General features: G+C 41.4%; 1 protein-coding gene across 2 annotated transcripts in view; it reads right to left on the bottom strand.

The window, feature by feature from the left end:
• The window catches only part of IPO5 (importin 5), a 34,570-nt gene extending 15,745 nt beyond the window's left edge, over positions 1–18,825 (bottom strand). Inside the window, exons 1-14 of one of the 2 annotated variants that reach the window (XM_083501128.1) lie at positions 18,517–18,825; positions 14,792–14,872; positions 12,848–13,040; positions 12,184–12,286; positions 11,706–11,802; positions 10,162–10,266; positions 9,389–9,511; positions 9,176–9,296; positions 8,245–8,332; positions 2,881–2,987; positions 1,783–1,907; positions 1,613–1,702; positions 1,359–1,532; positions 1,038–1,256 (exon numbers count right to left, since the gene is read on the bottom strand). In XM_083501128.1, coding sequence (XP_083357254.1) covers positions 1,038–1,256; positions 1,359–1,532; positions 1,613–1,702; positions 1,783–1,907; positions 2,881–2,987; positions 8,245–8,332; positions 9,176–9,296; positions 9,389–9,511; positions 10,162–10,266; positions 11,706–11,802; positions 12,184–12,286; positions 12,848–13,040; positions 14,792–14,872; positions 18,517–18,609 — 1,719 coding nt within the window. In that variant the 5' untranslated portion in view covers positions 18,610–18,825. Of the gene's footprint in view, positions 1–1,037; positions 1,257–1,358; positions 1,533–1,612; positions 1,703–1,782; positions 1,908–2,880; positions 2,988–8,244; positions 8,333–9,175; positions 9,297–9,388; positions 9,512–10,161; positions 10,267–11,705; positions 11,803–12,183; positions 12,287–12,847; positions 13,041–14,791; positions 14,873–17,454; positions 18,310–18,516 lie in introns of those variants that run through there. The other variant, XM_083501129.1, reaches the window with a different exon arrangement.
• Positions 18,826–19,891: the final 1,066 nt, after the last annotated feature.

The raw sequence follows: 19,891 nt of genomic DNA, 5'->3' as shown, positions 1-19,891 counted from the left end.
CTGTGGACTCCATCCCATGTCTGCAAAGGCTAGGAGAACTGGCAGGCTGATAAGAAAGTTACAGACCTATAGCTAAATAAAGAATTAGAACTGGTCATTCAGATGTCTTGGGCAGGGCTGCCTCCTGACACCAGTGTTGCTGCTGCTCGCTAGGACAGGGGTGAGATTTTGGGCTGAAAAGGCACACAGAGAGAGCTGTCAGTGCCTCCACACAACCCTTACTCTGATGGGTGACAGCGATGCCAGTTTCGGGAGTGTGGCTTCACAGCACCGCCTCACCATGCCAGCCGCTCCTGGCTTGAATACAATACTGTTCACTACACAATGAAAGAGCCAGAGGATGACTTGGGCTCATGGAATCACTCCCTCCCCACTCCTGCTGTGTGACTGAGGACGAATTTGGGAGCTTTTACATCTTTTCAGTTAACCATGGTTTGTTGCATCAGCTATCAGCTGCTAACACCAACTATGGGCAGTTTGAAACAAGACAACTTCAAACCATAGTTTTTGAAGCTGGCTTTCTTAAATAACATTGTTTTAAGCGCATGCAGTGGTTTACAGTACATAGGAAACTGTGGTTACATAAAAAATAGATCAAAAGCTTCAAGAACCTTCTCCTAGCTATGTGGGAGGAAAAGAGGGGAGCATGTGAGCTTCGGGCTGATCATGTTGCACTAAGACAGGGGTACAAAACTTTTTGAGGGCTGGAGGTCACAATACACAACTGAAAAACTGGGAGGGCGCCACTATTGAGAACGCCCTCTGCCTGGTTCCCTGTAACCACTAGCAGTAGTATTAATAGTCAGCATACATTAATAACACAAGAGCTTGCTACATCAGGTCAATGGCCCATAGAGTACAGTATCCTGCTCTCATAATAACAAACCCGATGCCTATGGGAAGCCCAAAAGCAGTATCTGACCGCAACAGCACTCTACCCCCTTGTGATTCCCAGCTGCTGGTATTCTGGGATATTTGAGCACACAAAGCCATTTCCCATGAAAACACAGGTGCTTATTTAATTCTTATCAACTTACCTTTTCTTTACCTACTGCAAGGCCAATTAAGCTGATGCATTCTATGGTTTTCCCTCTCAAGAGTCTAAGTTCCTTCTGCACAGCATTCTCAACAATGTGTTTAAGAGAAGGCATAAATAAATCATAGTATGGAACAAACTTTTCTTCTGCTGTATCAGCAACTGATGCAATGGATGTAACGACCTGTTCCAGAACCAACTTAGTGCCTTTTTCAATCAGCTGTTGGGAGAAAAAACATTAAAAAAAAGTTATGAAATCTCAAAGCAGGATTGTAGTCAAACCAATTCTGCTTTCAAACCATCCTCCAGTTGATTGTCTTACCTCCTGCAATTTTAATACCATAGTGGAATGAAGATGCTTCACTAAGTTATCTAAGTAAGGAATAAGCAGTGATTTGGGACAGTCTTCAGTGAAGTTGATCAGAGCAGCGGCTGCATGAGCCTGAACTCGCTGATTGCCTTGGTCTTCCATAGTCTGCAGAAGAGCTGCAATTACCTACAACACAGATGGCTACTGTGAGTGAACTGTCTCAGAATGAATTTAGCTGATACTGAATTACATAGCTTTCTACTTGCCTTCTCATGGAATTTTTTCTGGAAGCCTGGTGCAAAGTCTGTAGCCATCTGGCCAATTGCATTGCAAGCTGCATATCTTACTCTTGGGTGCTGAAATATTTAGCTTTGATTAATAAATTCATAAAAGAATCAAATGCAAACTTTGAAGAAAGCAAGTGCTTTAAACTTACAGGGTCCTGAAGAAAAAGCAAAACCAGGTTAACTATTTCATTCAGAATCCCCTCCATCTGTTGGTGACAGCCTTCGCCAATAGCTGAGAGAGCCATCAAGCCAGCATGTCTACACTTCCAGTCAGCTGCATTGAAAGATATTGAATAGAAGCAATATTGTTTAGTAAAAAGCATACAGAAACTAGGAATATATTTTTACACATAACATGAGTCTCTTCAAGCCAATTTCAGTGGCTCTCTTATTCTAAGCTGTGAATACAACCTTCATCCTTTCTCTCTCAAGCTGCACATTGTGGTTTGAGATCCTGGTTAGTAAGCTGATATTAAGGAACCAAGTTCTGCCATATCAAAAGCCACAAGCAATGTGAATTGGGAAAGGGGAGCACATGCTTCCTCCAGTGGTTTAAAAACAGAGGTCAAGTGCTCTGTTTTTAGCAGTATTTCCCCCTCCACAGATTTCAAAGTATATTCTTGTAAATGAAGATCAGCTGTTATAGCAACTTCCGATGGACTTTGAAAGCTGTCAATCACATGTCATAATTATGACATCAGGTAACAGATTGGTGGTCTTGCCCACAAGCTGAAAGTTAGCTCACAGGAGCCGGGAAAAGTACGGATTTGACTCGGTCTACTTCTCCACACCTGCATTACAGCAAAGGTTAGAATGCAAGGCAGGCAGATGAAATCCTACTACCCATTTATTTGTTTGGACAAATAAGGAGAATGACACATTGATACTCCTGTTCACACACTTGGGACACTCCTTGAATTGGAGGAAGGGTTTACAGTCACAATGAAGAACAATCCTGGATTGCAGAACAGAATCAATCCTGATGAATCCGTTCCCAGAACCTTTAAATATTAGGAAAAATTAATAACTCTCTCCTCCTACAAGCAATAACTGCACAAGAAGCTCCTACTAAAGATCACTCAGAACTGTTGCTGAAAGAACAAATTGCACCTTGCCACTGGCTTCAAAGTTACTTAAGCCTGTCTTTGATGACATTTTTCACTTGTTTTAACAGCTCAGCACCAGAAGCATTACCACTGATTAGCATGTTGTAACATCTGCCTTGAGTCCAAAATTAAATTACTTACGATTCTGAAGCATTTGCATAATATGTTCTTTTATCATGGGCAGGACAAGTTTTCCACCAAGGCCACAAGCCATTCTGTCCAACGCACTCTCACCAGCAACAGCATTGCTAAAGTAAGTTTGTAAAAAAATAAAAACCTGTAAGTCAAAATTTAGGATAATAGCCAATGCATTGCATCCAACTAAGTCATACTCAAAGCAGAACCTATGAAATCAATGGGCTTGCAATTTAGCCTTGACTGACTTTAATCTGCCAATTTCAATGCAATCTCCTCCAAGAATGACTTAACTGGTTCCAACCCAATAAATTAAGTACTCAGTTGTATTCCTTCAGACATGCTTCCTAGTGTTTTTGGTTTCTCAGGAAAACAATGTGTACTTTATCCATTAGATGCACAGCTTTCATGACACATTTTAAAATTCAAATTGATTTTGCATTAAACCCACTTTTGTTTTTAATATAAATTCATCAAGACATTTAATATGCTGAATTTTATATTTCGTACTGGGAGATGGGCTACGCCCCCAAAGTCAGCATATAAATAATAAAAATTGGCTTCTGGTTTCAGATGATGGCATAGTCACATACTCTTCAGTTACTCCTGCAATTGTGGGCTTAAACATAGCCTGATAATTACACAAACTGAACCAGTGGACTGAATGCAGGTGATTATTTTTCAAAGAGTATTTTCTGTGAGATGATAGCATCTAAAACTCAAGTGCATCTGCCACGAACCTGAAGGCCCCAGCCTCTCACCAGGCTGCAATGACAGTGGGAATTGAAGATTCTAGAATCATAGAATTGTAGAGCTGGAGGGGACCACAAGGGTCATCTAGTTCAACCCCCTGCAATGCAGGAATCTTTTGCCCAACATGGGGCTTGGACCCACAACCCTGAGTTCAAGCGTCTCATGATCTAATGACTGACCTATTCCAATAATGTCAATTCCCAAAAAGATGGCTGGACAATAAAAGCTATAAACGCCTATTAAAGAATCTATTGCTCAGCTTCATGATTCTGTACAGAGCACTGCAGCTAGGCTTGATCAAGCAGAATCCAGAATGTCTAAATTGGACGACAGTGCAGCTGCATATGACACATCAATGGCGGCACTACAAAAATCTGCTTATGTGATGATGGCTAGAATGCTTCAACTTGAAAGCGGCACACAAAAATGCAATATGGATTCTTCGCAATCTGGCCAAAAGTAAGATCAGCCCGTTAAGTTCATTGAAAATGTTTTATGAAAGATATTGGCATTACCTGAATATTATCAACTTGGTAGAGATATTATTATCAACTTGGCTCACCAGATATCAACCCTCTCTTTACAGGTTACTGATAAACTTTGCCAAATTTATTGATTTTATTATTATTATTATTTACATTTTAAGTTAGAGAGTTTCTGCTGCAATGTGCCAGAAAGGGGGAACTTCGGTGAGGAATGAAACAGCATAATATTATGCTATTTGCAGATTGCATAAAAGAGACTCTAATCAACAGAGATTTTTAATGAAGCATGGCAACAGGAAATTATTTACTTGGTAAGTTTCCCTGATACTTTTTGCTTTTGTATAGGTGATCAGCAACATTCATTTTTCATCCCAGTACAAAGCAGAGGAACAACACATCATTGGAATAAATCCAACGCTGGATGCAGAGTGAAATGTTCCAGTGCTTTAAGGCCTTCTCTTCTGCTATCGCTGCTGGACTGGAGATACTAATTTGAAGTGATTAAGGCTTATCTTCATTGCGAAGGCGTACGTGGCATTAAATCATGATGTGACTGAGGACGTTCCTCCAACTTATAACTGTGGCCTTTTTATTATGCTCTTACAGATTGTTACATATTATTAATGTTTGTATTCCTTTTAAAAAAATGATAATTTATTATGAAATAAAATAAATAAAAGAAAAAAATGGGTAAACAAAGAAAAGGTTCACTGCCATTATCTCAAAACAAAGTATATTCTCAAGGGACTACAGAATGAATTAGATGCTACAACAAAAACCGACCTGATACAGAAAAAATACAGAACAAATGTTATGAATACCAAATAAAAAAAATGAGAACATTACTTTATTGAACCAATATTTAAAGAAAAACCTAAGGACTCCTTCCATCAGCAGCCCTGCGATATGGTCAAACAAGCACTGACTAATAGAAAAATTGTAAGTGGTTTGCATATTACGTCTATAGTCAACCCATACTTTTATCGCAGTATTGGATTCCAGTGTGTTCTATTTTTGTGTGTGAAAAATCTAAGGAGACAATGGGATTGGTGGGGGTGGTGAATGAAGTATGCTGTTATCGAATATGAAAGTTGTGGGGGGGGGGTTGTCCTCCCTTTTCTTGGTTTTTGGATATGCATTTTTCTACTCCCCCTGCCCTCTCTTTTTTTGATTGGCCTTCCCAGTTTTTACAGATGGTGCTATGTCAACGTTTACACAAATTGCCTGTTTAATCTGTTTGCTCAGCACTGATACATACTATAGATATTTACGTTATAAGGATATTGTGGTTTCTACACTGTAATATAGATGCTTGGAAAGTGTCCTCCTAGATTATCAACAAATACACTGTCTTTGTGATTTATATGGATTTTTAGTAGTGTTACATGCCTGAGCATTAGGAGATTTTATACATGTTGTGGTGGGGAAGAGTAATAAGTGTTCCAAACATATTGGTGACAAATATAATACTAGTAATGTAACCATCATATGACTTTAAATTTTGCACATAGAATGTGAAGCATATCCTAAAAAAAGAGAACAGGTGCCCTCTAAACTCAAAAAACTTAAAGCTTATCTTGTGGTTTAGGGGACTGTGTGCTAGTGGCCATTTTAAGAATTCTCAGGATGTGGCTAATTTTGGGATCTAATGATTAAAGAAGAAAAAGACCTATAGCACCTAAAAATTTAGCAACTAAAGAGACATAAGATACATTGTCTTGTCAGTTACAATTTGACCCATATGCACGTGACAAATTATGGGGTAATTCTAATTTTAAGATAGTGGCACTCTTTCTTTGTGGAAGAAATAGGTTGACTGAGGAATTTATACAGCTGAAAGGTTCAAATGGGATAATTTTTGTCATTTTCAATACTTTGGTTTATATATCATTTATTGGAGAGTGCTGAACAACAATATCTTCAATTACAACACCTGTTGGTGTCTATTTATAAACCAACTGCTTTGAGTGCTTTGGCACCTCCTGAATTGTTGGAAGGAATTACTGGATCTTCTCAGAAAGTTAAATCCACAACTACTATTTATAGTTGCTTATTGGACCTTTGTAAAGTAGATGCTCAGAAACTTTGGAGTCTCAGTCTAACCTACACCACAGGGTCGTTGCTGGGATAATATGGGGAGGGGGGAGAGGATATGTGCCATTTTAACCTCCTTGGAGGAAAAGTGGGATATAAAATGTAATGATATAAATAGATAAACAAAACCCAAACAATGGAAATTGCTTCAGAATCTATACAGAATGTTTCTTTAGATTTATAACTGAGGTGGATGCAGCAAAAATGTTGTTTCAGGTATATTAGATTCCACATTTGTAGAGGAAGGCACTGTCTAATACAGCTAGATGCTGGAGGTGCAATGCTGCTAGACCTCAGTGATATGCTGTTTTTAGTCTAAATTTCATATAAATTTTGTACTGGCAAAATCAATCTGCAGGTGGTTTTTTTTACTGTTTTTTACTGCAGGTGCTGTATTTTTAAACTATATTCCTATGGTATGCACGTTAATAGCAGGACAATAAGTGGATATTGTGAGCACTTATGGTTGTCAAGAGACATACACCTTGATCCTGGAAGGATAAATGCTCACTGTCCATTGTGCAACTTACAAGGCCCTTGCTACATTTGAACATATTTTACATCAATGCCAATTTCATGCAGATAGCTATTTGGACATCTGGAGGGTTTATATTGAGTTATGTTTCATTTTAGAGGGAAATACTAATGGCCTTTGAATACTGACAGTATATTGTTACTGCATTATTTTTCTGCCCTTCAAAAAAACTTTTTCTTTGTTACACACGATACTTAAACAAATGTTGAGCCCTTTAATAGGAGATCAAACACAGTCCATGTCTTACTGTTTGCAAAGACTGTTGTAGTCATGAAGTGGCCAGTCCTACGAAGTATCTTTTATTTAGTTTCCTGCTCCTATACAAATTCTAAATGGTTGAAATCTCAACATAAATTTACAGTTACAGTCTTTAAGTAAGCTTGAGTACACTCCAGCATGTGAACAAACTGCTCTAGTAAATATGCCATTTATTTTTGGTTTCTGGCATACACATAATTTACTAAGTAGTTGCCAAGAAAGCAAAAGATATGTTCTAAATATAGCAGTGTGCTCCTGGCACATTGTAAACTATACTTTAATGGCTATATCAATAAATGCGAATAAATCACTTAAATAAAAAGCTGATGTACAAATCGGAAACATGAAACAAATTACTGATATGCATCAACACACCAATCTACCTTATTGTATTCTGAGAGTTATCCCTTTACAACTAAATTCTGTGCTTCTGAAAACTCTGAATTCTTTTGCAAAAATCTGGGGTTTTTAAGGCGAGAAAAGTTAAGCACCATTATTTTCTTACCAGCATCAACCTAAGGACTAATTATGCATCATGTTAGCTCCCATTTCAACACCTTCGCATGAAGGTGACATTTAAAACCTGGCAGCTCAACGTGGGGATGTTGCATACACAGGTAATGGTATGCAAGCCGGCAGGAGGTGTGGTGATCACACAGGGTCCCTGGACGTTTCACCGTCTATTGATCCCTGTGCCACCACTTTATTTCTTGCTGCCACCACCCAGGGCCTACCTGGTACAATACCGAGTCCAGTCAGGTTTAAATTGAAACATAAACTTCTGTTTATTTATTGCAGTTTAACAAGCGTGTGGTTTCATAAATGGTATCGGTCAATTACAATCATAGGGTGCCTATCCAGACCTATAACTTCCGCTACCTGCTCTCACTCACTAAACCACCTCTCAGGTATTTACTTGTCTTCCTAGCTCCTAACTGTTCCTGACTCAGCTGATTTCGCTACACTAACTCAACCTACCCCCCAGACTCTATCCCAATTCACTCCCACTCCAACCAACCACCCAAGTCCCAACAAACTCCCCCTTCGCCCCTCCCAGAGCTGGTCTTATAGTCCCTCTGACTCCACCCCCGGGTTCTGATTGGGTAACTTGTTTAACTATTTCACCTCCAGCACTCTCATATGTTAACGTCACAGTAGGTACCAAAGAAAAGCTTACAATGAAAGGAAGCCCTTGAGAATGGCAAACCATATGATATTTTTCTTTTTTAAAAACAACTTGTTTACCTGTCAAAGTCATCGTCTTCTAACTCATCAGAATTTGCCCAGTCTTCATCTTCTTCTAGGTCAACCATCATTGTTAACATCTGAGGAACTAAGGAAATTAACATTGCTCAATCTACAGAAAAAGGTCTAACAGAGATCTGACTGCTCATGAACAGCCACCTCACATCCCAGTAGAATTCATGAAGCAATGTGGCACTTGTCCATATTTCACTCTGCCACAATATGTACCAACAGAGTAATTTTGGATTGTGAGGCACCAGTTCCGAATTATATCTGTGCAATTGCCCCACAGGGAAGGATTATTATAGCACATGCTTTGCGTGCAGAAGGCGACAAGCCAAATCCCTGGCATTTCTACCTAAAAATGGTTGCAAGGTAGGAAGTGGGCTAGATGTACCGTTGAACTGACTCAATATAAACTAGCTTAATATATTATTAATATTATTATTTAAATTTGTATACCACCCTATACCAGCAGATCTCAGGGAAATTCACAACATAAAACCACAATACAAAAATACAAAACACATAATAAAAACAAAATCAAGAACAACCTATTAAGCCGCTCTTGGGTCACAAAAAATCAGCTCACAGGCAGCACTGAGAATACCTTCTTAATAAGCATGTGGTGCCCATATTAATAAAGTTAATGAGTGTTTTATTTTTGCTTCATGCTGGCCCCATTTTAGATTCAACAGTCAGGGCTGCATACTCGACAGAGTCTTATAAAAAAGGCAAAACTCCTTCTTTCCACTTGTTTGGGGAGCAGACTAGAGTAGATCAGTAGGATTTTGGCTTCTAAAAAACAGCTCTGTGACTACTGTATAAGACCAGCGCATGTATCTTTTACCTAATCTACAAATCTATGCCACATTAACTGTTTTAATTCTAACTGAGAAAAAATATAACAAAAGACATTAAATTTACTTACTAGCTTGTGCAACAATATTGATATGCCTTCTAAGCATAGCAGCTGCGGTCTCAGATAATGTAACTATTACTTCAAGAGCCAGTTGGCGTTGCATGTTGCTGAGATTAGTATCTGCACACAACTGAAAAAGAAAGATATTTAAGTATAGTACTAAAAATCAGGCCACCTATCTAATCAACCAAAACATGAATTGGGATGGGACAGTCAACTTACCTTCAAACTTAGTTGCAATGTAGGTTCTAAGTGTGGCCGTAGATACTTTGGAACCGTATCTGCAATCTCTACAAGGGACTTCAGTACCGAATCATCATTTTGGTAACAGGAGTCATTTACCGCCTAAAAGAGAATTCAGTTAATACCCTTTTCACCTGTAATTCACATTCAAATCCAAGCACTGTGTTAGGAAAACACTATTCAGTGCTTCAAGACACTGCAACCAAAATACATAACCAAAGACTAGAGGACATACTGGAGAGCTCGAAAAGTGGAAAATGTATCTTGTCTCATCGAGTTATTTCAAATAATTTCATCTACTAAGACATATTTTATTTGCTCACATTGCTCTTTTCCCTCTCAATCTCCTGCCTGGTGAAGATGCAACACCACCTGATCTCTTAACTATGATTAGGAGACTAAAAGCCTACAGGGTGCTCCTTAGCTCTCTCACCTCCCACCTCCTGTGAATAATGTTTTTATTGAGTACACCACTTCAATGGCTCTATGCTGTGAAGTAGTCTTCACAGTAGATACAGTAGCTGCCCTTGCATCAAATTCAGGAAGCACGTAATCTGTATTTTAGGCATTTACAGTGTATTATTTATTAGGCTATGCCTTGTATTTAAACTTTTGCTACTGACACCTAGTGTACTTGATGCTCACACTAGAATTCATGTATTATTGACATGGAAACAGCAACACTCTTAAAATACAAGCCAGAGCCTATAGGAGGTAACATACTTCGGTCAACTTGATGGATGAATTTTTACCTGCAGGATTCCTGGAAGTAAGTCTGCAAAATGTTTTAGAAGAGGAAGATTTTGCTCATTAGCAAGAACAAATGCAGCCGCAGCCCTAGCTGACAGTGTCCTGATCTAGAAGGAATATAAAATAGCAACATCAGTAACATACAGTGTTCCTCAAACTTTTAAATTCATACTTGCATGTCAAAGGTACTCATAACTTTTGCACTCACACCCACTCCCTCCTCACCAGATATTTATGTACAGAGATCCAATACATAGTATCAGTAGTAAAACTTTATGCTCAAAAAGCAAGACACCGTGTCCTCCTAAAGCAGTAAACTAGAAAACAGCCTCAGAAGAAAGGATATGCTCATCCTGAGCTTCCTTCTTCTTATATCAGGTTGAGATGATGCAGTTAAGTCCAATTATGTTGGACAAACGCAACTTATTTAGTGGTTATAATACACCAGCTTTTTAGGTCAAAGGCCTGCCTGAATAAAAATGTACTTGCCTGTGGTGAAAGGCGAAGGGGCTGAACAGATCCCTCAGAGACTTAAGAGTAGCTAGTTAGAAAGGTTCTCTCTTTAGTTCTTGCCAAACAGGCTTCAGATGTTGGCAGGATAAAAAGAAGGGTCTCTCAGAAACATCTCATATAGGAAAATATGGTGATTAAGGTAGTTTGGTCTCTAGTTGTGTAAGGGTTTGTAGGTCACAACCAGTACTCTGAATTGTGTGCAGAAAAAATGGTAGCCAAGGAAGGTGTTATGAAGATAGGAGTCACATGCTCCTTATAAGTGTCCCAAGTCAGTCTGGCTACAGCATTCTGAACCAGTTTCCTAATGCTCTCCAAAGGCAGCCACATAAAAATAATGTTGCAGTACTAGAAGATATAATTAAGATGAAACCTAAGCATGTATCACCTTGGCCAGATCTGATACTTTGCTGAGGTTGGCACACAAGCATTAGCTGTGCAAAATAATTCTTGGCCATTGCAAAAACCTGAGCATTCAGGTTCAGGGCTGAGTTGGGAAAAATATCCAAGTCACAAATCCAACTTTTAAAGCTAAGTGCATCTCTATCAAAAGCAGGCAAAATCTCTCTAATTTGATCAGGAACACTTCTGTTTTGCTGAAATTAAGCTTCCATTTGTTCTCTCTCATCTCACCCATTACCAGTGTTGGACACTAATTCAGACTTTGAACACAATCCTTGAATTTAGATGCAAAGGAGAGACAGAGCTGGGCATCATCAGCACATTGTGACTCCCCAAAAACTCAGGTGTCCACATCCAATGGTTTCATGTAAGCATGATACACAAGATGGGACCCCAAAGGGCTCCACAGGCCAACAACCAAGACAACTACAAGAAAATGCCAGAACCACAATCCCAAGGAGAACAAAAACTACTGTAAAACAATGCTTCCAAGTTTATCCCAACCAGGTAGTCTATCCTTCTGCAATGATTTCAACTGTTCAACAAGCTGGCATGTTTTCATTTCGGGCGTTTGCTTTTTCAGAGTAGAAAACATTCTTTTTTCAGACAAAAGAGGAAATGAGTTTTAAATTACCGTGGGATTCTCCTGATCTTGCATACACTGCACCAACATCCGTTTGATGACATCCAAATAATGCTGCTGTTGATTTCCAAAAATACCAGGAAAGTTCCTAAAGGGACAATACAAAGGTGCATTTAAGCATCCCATAGGCCTTAAAAACTTTATGCAGAGCACCACACATCAAACTGTCTGTCACAAAGTTCTTCTGAGTTAGTCAGAGCTCTGATGCAAGATCTAAAGTTCATACTCAGCTCACACAGATTAATGGTAAGGCCAGTTAAGTCTCACTGTTGCCCCAAGTGAATTGGAACATGCACCAGAACACACTCAATAACTTCCCTGCGGATGATCACCCACCATTATCCAATTGCTTCTAGGAACCTTGCAACCCAGTCAGAAAGTCATGTTTGAAGATGTGGTTCCTAACAGAAATGTTAAACAACCTGACAATCTTGCATGACCATGCACTTTTCTGCAAATAATAGTATACCAGAAGATGTGAAGTGCAGCTTCGCGCAGTCCCACATTTTGAGAGCTGACAGAGTCAAACAAAAACTTCAGCCCTTCAGGCCATTGGTTATTGCCATCTTCATCTAAAAGAGATAGAATACAAACATAAAGACAGGAATTTTTGAAACCACAATAGCCAACCAGAAATAATAATTTGTTTCATTCTCTTAAATGGAAAAACTGCCAATATTGCATAGCATTTCCTTATAGGCTGTGAACTGTGAGGACATTATATTCTTGCATGGTTGCCAGGAGTATTTTCTAAAGCCCCACAGCACTTGGAGGAGAGATGGGAAAGCTCAGGCACAGTGGAAGATTAGAGAAGATGCTAAACAGGCTGACACTGTAATTGCACCCACATTCTAGAATAACCCCCTTGCCTACTTCCTTCACTTGATTTTTTCTAGAAAGTGACAACATTTCTATTTAGGAAAACGTTTATGAAAGGATGATGCTGTCTGGTCAAACATGGTCATGTTTCTAGCCTATGATGATTCTGCTAGCTGTTCACCCTTTAAAATTATTATAAGTGCCTGTTTGATTTGTGTATTTTTCATTTAAGTTTACATTGCCTTTAAATGTTTTCAGACACAGCCAGCATCACAGAAATACAAATAAATAATAATAATAATAATATAATATACCTATTAGATTCCTGGCCAGCTCAGCTACGATATCACATATTTTTCTCCTCATACTGGATTGTGTTTCCAGCTGAATAATCAACAGCAATTCACTTTTGATAGCAGTTTGAACTTCAGGGGGTAACGTTGGATAAACTTCCTCAAAAGAAGCTGACAAAAGTCTTCGGAGAAGCACAGCAGCCATTTGTCTAGCCTATTAAGACAGATATACATTATATGATGGAGAATTAATTTCAACACAATATATTCCACTTCTGTTCTTTGCTGTTGTTTTCCTACAAAGCATAAACAAAACACCTAGAAGTTCAGCCAAAGTGCTGACTCTGCCACACCTATTTTTGGCATCTTTAGTCACATAGCTATTTTTTACCCAACTATTTCATGTCACAGTTGGTATAAGAACTAAACTAGGTGACTGACTCTATGTTAGAAGAACTTTGAACTTAAGAGGCATTTAGTAAATAGTTTCAGCAAATTAAATCAAATGTTTTCTACCATATATTAACATTTATACGGAAACATCATGTGTGAACAGTTAACTTTGTGTTAACACGAACGAATAAAGTGAATTGTGTACAGATTAGGCATAAAGACTCTGTTGAAACATATTAATTCAAATGTTACTTTGAATACTTAAGTATTCATTCTTTCAAGCAAGTCATAACTGCAAACTCCAAATCAGAAAAAATGCAGAATGAATTCCTCAGAAGGGGGTCAATGGGTATACACTAACCACAGTAATATGAATTATCCGTTATTTCAGCTCAGATATTGACAGTTAATTAGTACAAGGCATTTGAATCAACACTGGTGACTTGTTCTACTTGAAATACTGTGATGACAAAGGACCACAGCAATTTGCCTTATATAAAGTCAGACCACTGCTTCATCTAGTTAGCAGCTCCCCTCCCGGGTTTCAGGCAGGATATTCACAGCCCAACCTGGAAATGTTGGGGATTGAACATGGGAACTTCTACATGCAAAGCTGATGTTCTACTAATGAGCTACAGCCTTTCTGTAGGGAATAGGGAGACAGCGAACATGCAGTCCTACCAAATGAGGAGCCACATTGTAGTGGACAAGTATGCTAAGGACAACAGAAATAGAATGTGTGAAAGACTGAACCACTTCCATTTGTGTTGTGTGGGAACATCTATGGCAGTGTCAGGCAACACAGGCACTGTACAGATTTCTTGATGTATGTCAGATGCGATGGTTCCACCAGCGTACATGCCAGAATACTCACTGTGATTTATTGCAATATTGATATATTTGGTCTTAATTTTGCATAGTATAGCAACGCACATGCATCTTATATACATAGCATTTTCAGCTGCCATTGCTTACTGATTGCAAATGCTTCTACTACAACAGTTGTTAAGTCAATAAGTGAAATTAAAACCTAATGCACAAGCAATAATAGGTTTGGGCAGCAAATATGTTAAGGAGCAATGCAATAAGGAGTAGATTCCAAGACATTATGAGCCCAGAGGTGTATATTAGATAGGCTGCTTTCAGAAAACAGAATTTCAGACGGCACCAGGAGTCAAAGGGAAAGGGAGAACGCCTTAACTCATGTACAGTAGAGAATTTAGGATCCAAACCAATGGGTCTATCAAACCACTGAAAAAACCAATGGTTTGCCACTAAAATGGGAACTGAAGCTTCCAATCTATGGTGCAAAGACAGGAAGGAACTGTATGATCATGCTTGCTTCTTCCCATAAAACCGAACTGTGGTTTAGCATTACTGCAGTAGTGTTTGCTACTCAAACAAATTTCCAATAATTCTTCAACTTACTGACATTGCTAGCAATGTATTTTTCAGGTGCCTATTACAGCTGGTAACATTCAATACAATGCTACTTCATTTTACCACAACATGAAACAATGATTCAATTATGCTATTATAAATGTTTTGTAGGGACTACTTCTTAGAAAATACCTCTTCAGCAACCGTAGTATTTCTGACAGCTTGTAGAAGGAATGTAATTTTAGATTGGCCTGGTATGTTCTCATATGTTTCCTACGAAAGAAAAGAGAATAATTAAAAACAAAAACCATGAGGCATTAGTTTGACCCTCAAATATGCTCCAATAAGTACAATTTTTAAATTTACTAGAAAGCATATCACAGAAGCACCTATGTTGAGATTAACTTTCAATTTGAATAAGTTTGATCCACCAGTTCTATTGAACAAAAGTATAATTCTAAACTAAAACCTTGAAAATTAACTTTATCATTTCCTTTAGAAAGCAAGACTAACATATCTATCAACATCTCTAAAGAGATTAGTGCTTGCTGTGTTCTTAACTCTGTTCTGCCAAATAGCGCTAGTTACTTTAGCCTATGAAGTACTGCTTATTATTCTATCTAGCTCTTTACTTTTTACTTTGATTTGCCCTGTGAGACAGTCAGTGCTTTCCGTTTTTAACATTAGAATGACTGAGAAATAGGATTTTGTGGAATTGACTGGAATGAACAATTCCCAATATTCTTTGTTTCAGGTATTTAAGTATACAGTTGACTTCCAATCTGCATTATTGCAGTTTTACAAACTTGATGGCAGGTCAACCGACATAGCATTAATTAAATGCACACAAAGTGGAAAGCTTAAAAGTTCTTTTGGTGTGGAAAGAGCTTTTAAGCTCTCAGGCTTGTTTACCGGCCTCAGGGAAGGTCTCAGGTGGGCTCTGGATCTCGCTGGAACTTCGCAGAGCCCGTTCAAGACCCTCCCAGAGCCAAGTAACGAAAGTGGACAAAGCCCACTTCTCACACTGGCTTCAAAAAGGTAGCGATGGTCATGCAGGGGTGGTTCCAGGGCTGTTCTGACTATGCATGCTTTCAACTTTAGGCACAACCCCCCCCTGCGACTGCTACACAAGTTGTGTGTATTCACACTGCATATTCAAAATGCAAAGAGCTTCACGTTGACACACATCTCTCTTGCATAGATTCCAGAAAACAAACACAAAAAAGGTTCAATGTAGCATTGTGCACATTTTCAAAGAAAAACTGAACTCTTCAGCCTAGATCCTGCTAACTCTCCAAAGTAATCAAAGTGGAGAAGTAAAAAGAAATCAAGACCAAGGACTGCCTATTTCCATATGCAAACCTACTCCAAAAATTAGTGATCTCAATCCTCTCTTCTAATTTAGTGACATCATTCTCATTCATACTCAGCAGTGGCTGGTAAGATGACTCGCCATGAAAAATTGCCACTGCACTCTGACAGAGGGCTGAGAGTGATTTCCTTTCCTTACACTTTTTGTGCTGGTAGACAGTGACACATCCTTCCATATGCAAATACCTGGTGATGAATGTGGCACCCTACTCCCATCTCCCAGGGCCAAGAAGAGCAGGAGTTCCCTTTTCGGCTCCCATACACTGTTTACCAGCAGCTTCACCCACCTGACACACTGGCTGTTGCTATTCAGACTACTTTGAGGACCCTAACCCATGTGGACCTCCACTTAAAGAGCTCTCCTCAACTGGTTGGCTCTCCAGCAGGGGTTGGGTTAACTTTTTTCAGCATTTCATCCTGGGTAACCTTCCAGGGACCACACACCACCACTGTCTACGTCCAGAGGCAAAAGGTTTTCCTCTCACATGGTCCTTACAACCTGGTCACATTATGAGCAGCACAAGAGAATTTATTTTTGCTCAAATACACCATTTGCCTCTTCTTTCATCTATGTTTCAGAAAATATACATGTATGCCAAGCGGCTTCACAATATTTAAATTGCTTGTGTTAGTATGTACAATGTTGAAAAATAATCAGACTGATCTCTTTTACATTAGGGTACTAAGAACAGATTTTTTTTACTCTATTGTTCCCAATGAAAGAATGTGCTGAACTCTACTGACCGCTCCAGTGATGTAAATGATAAAAGCCCCAGCACAGCCATCCAATGAGATAAAAGCCCCAGCACAGCCATCCAATGCTAAGCCAGACGCTGGTATTTATTTCAATGGAACAGAGATTCCCCACTAGGCTTTACAATAAAGGATGTAAAGCACTCCTGTGGGTGGAAATAAAGCACTATCCTGATTTACTAATTACAGAGAAATCCTGTAGTTCAGAGTTTTCTCTAATAATAAGACACATACAACAGAAAAGGGGGGAAAGCTTCATTCAGTACCCTATTGAACACTGAAGCCACTTCACAGATTAGAAAACACAAAGCTTAAGAGACAGGTTCATTACTGTATATCGGTTCGTGCAACAAGCTCTGCTAAGTTTTCAAGAGATCTACATCCCTCCGGCCACAGTAAATTGGGGGAAGGGAAAGCACGCATGGCACTTATTCTAAGAATCCCTCCCTGATTACCACACAGCAAATCAGCTGAACTGTGGACATAAGACTCATTCTTCAAGGGTGGCCCCATCCCTGCCCAGTGTCTTGGAAAGAGATGGCAATCAGAACAGACCCATCTCCCCTAGGTGCTCCAGCACAGCCCAGAATGGCGCATGCAAACAAACGAATGATAAAACTTAGATCAACACAGGAGCATTGCAGCTGAGGTCATTTTCGCTGCCAGCATAAACAGTATTTGCAGCTACTGTGTCTACCAATAAGTTTGCTATATAATGTTGCCCAACTTACCACAAACTACTCAGGTACAGCAAACTACAGTACCCCTCTGTACCTCATCTGACCCTCCCCTGTAAATCTAATGGGAGGGTTGCACCCCTGAGCCCATCCCTATAGAAAAGGGAACTGCGACCCCCACCCCTTTTCCACCCAGGGACGACTGTGGGCAGGATTCGTGCACTGCAGGGGGTGGAACTAGATGGCCCTTGGGAATCCCTTTCCAACCCTACAATGCTACAGCTCTATTCCATTCTACATTTGTCCCGGGGGTAGTTCAGCCAGGAAAGCATGAGACTCTTCATCTCAGGGTTGTGGGTTCGAACCCTCCCCCCCTCGGTGTGTGAAAAGACTCCTGCGTTGCAGGGGGTCGGAATAGATGATCCTCGTGGTCCCTTCCCAACAGTTCCATCCTATTAATCTAAGGGCTTGATCGAGGAGGCCATGGTGGCTCCAGCCTTGGGCGCTTATCTCCACGACCAGGGTCAGGTTTGAGGTGGAGAACGAGGAAAAGGAAATAGAAAACAGAATTTGGGGGGGGGGGGAGAGAGAGAGAAAAAGAGGATACTGAGAAATCGGGGCCAGCACTAGAAACGTAGGATCTCACATTAAAAAGGAAATAAAAATCAGGGGACGTGGAAGGGGAAAAGGTCAGGGTGGGTGGGATGGGGAGGATCCTCTGAAAGGCCCACGTTTAGAGAGAGGGAACACGGGGGCCGGATTTCCCAAGCTGAAAGGGGAGAAAAGAGATAAGAGCCGGTGCGAGGTGGAGGTGCCGCCCGGGGGGGGGGGCTTTGTGTGGGGGGGGAAGGGCGGTTGGTGGCCGAAACGCCCCCCGGCCAACGGCTCTAACGGCCGCCGGCCCCGTCTGTGGAGATTCCGGCCGGAGCACGTGGGCCCCGCCAGGGCCGCCCCGCGCGCGCACGCCGAGACACACACACACACACACACGGCGCTGAGAGGCTGACAGGGCAAGGCCGGGTCCGGAGAGCGCGGTCGGCCGAGGCTGGAGCCGGCGGGAAAGGGAGAGCGGGGAACGGGGGAGGGGGTGCGAAACAACGCGAAGCCGCCAGTCACCTCGGCCTGTTTCCGGACGACATTGTCCGGGCTGAGCAGGTTGCCTAGGAGAAGGTAGAACTGCTGCTGCTCCTGCTCCGCCGCCGCCGCCATGGCTGCCTGAGAGAGAGAGAGAGGCCAGCCGGGCAGGGAGGAGGGAGGCAGGAGGCGGGGTCTCCAGGCCGCGCACCGACCACAGGGAGGCGGAGCCGCCGCCGCCGCCGCGCTTCTGGTGAACTTCTCCCCGCCCCTGCCGGCAACACAGACGCCCCCTCCCTACCGCCCGCCTCCTGCCGGCGCCGGGCTGCTGCTGCGGCGCTCCCATTGGGTGCAGGGCGAAACGCGGCCTTGCTCCCATTGGCCCGCGGCCCAGCCGCCTTTGTGATTGGGCGGGAGAGCGCCATTGTGAAGTCACTTCCCTCTCGCCTCCCTTAGTCCGCCTCCCTCTCTCTCCCCCTCCCTTGCGGGGGGCGGGAGGAGGGAAAGCGGTTTGCTTCATCGAGCTGGGCGCCAATTGGCGGGAGGCCCTGACAGAGGTTCTCTGACTGGGCGGGAAAACAGTCGGGCGGCCAATAAGGAGGGAGTGGGGGGCGGGGGACAGAGTAGGAAAAAGGCGGGAGAGTGTGAGGGGAAAAGGCCGGCGCGTTACTCCTCATCTTCGTTGTGCGAAGCGAGCGCGTCGGCTTTGTGTTGTGACCTTACCGCCCCGAGCAGGAAATACTGTGTCCTATAAGCACAGACTCTCCAATTGCCCCTATTTTTCGAGAAACCGCCCCGGTTTCTGATTTGTCCCGCTTTTCCTTAGGGCGTCCCTGTTTTCATCGGAGAGATGCTGGAGGTTATGGTAGGACGTCCCTATTTTCCCTATTTTCATCGGAGAAATGTATGCGAGTTATGCGACCTCCCGTAGCCAAGAAGACGAGTAACCCTACGACCTTTAGAAGACATCTGTAGTTTACTAATATTACGGTTTTATATACGTTGGAAGCCGCGAAGAATGTCTGGGACCACCCAGTCAGATGGGGTGGGGTATAAATAGTAAAAATTATTATCAGTCCTATCAACGTCTGTTGAAGTGATTGATTGTGTAGGTATGGCTTACACATTGACATGTGGATAAGGTGTTTATTGTTTTTAAAAAGAAGTGCTTTAAATATTTCCTAGTATTAATAATAGCATGCCACTACCCAGAACCACTGTGGGGACATGGGTGGTGCTGTGGGTTAAACCACAGAGCCTAGAACTTGCTGATCAGAAGGTCGACGATTCGAATCCCCGCGATGGGGTGAGCTCCCGTTGCTCGGTCCCTGCTCCTGCCAACCTAGCAGTTTGAAAGCACGTCAAAGTGCTAGTAGATAAACAGGTACCGCTCTGGCGGGAAGGTAAATGGTGTTTC

Source organism: Podarcis liolepis (assembly GCF_965112155.1).
Source record: "Podarcis liolepis genome assembly, chromosome: 4".
Classification (NCBI taxonomy): Eukaryota; Metazoa; Chordata; class Lepidosauria; order Squamata; family Lacertidae; genus Podarcis; species Podarcis liolepis.
This window is presented reverse-complemented; position numbering and strand designations above follow the sequence as displayed.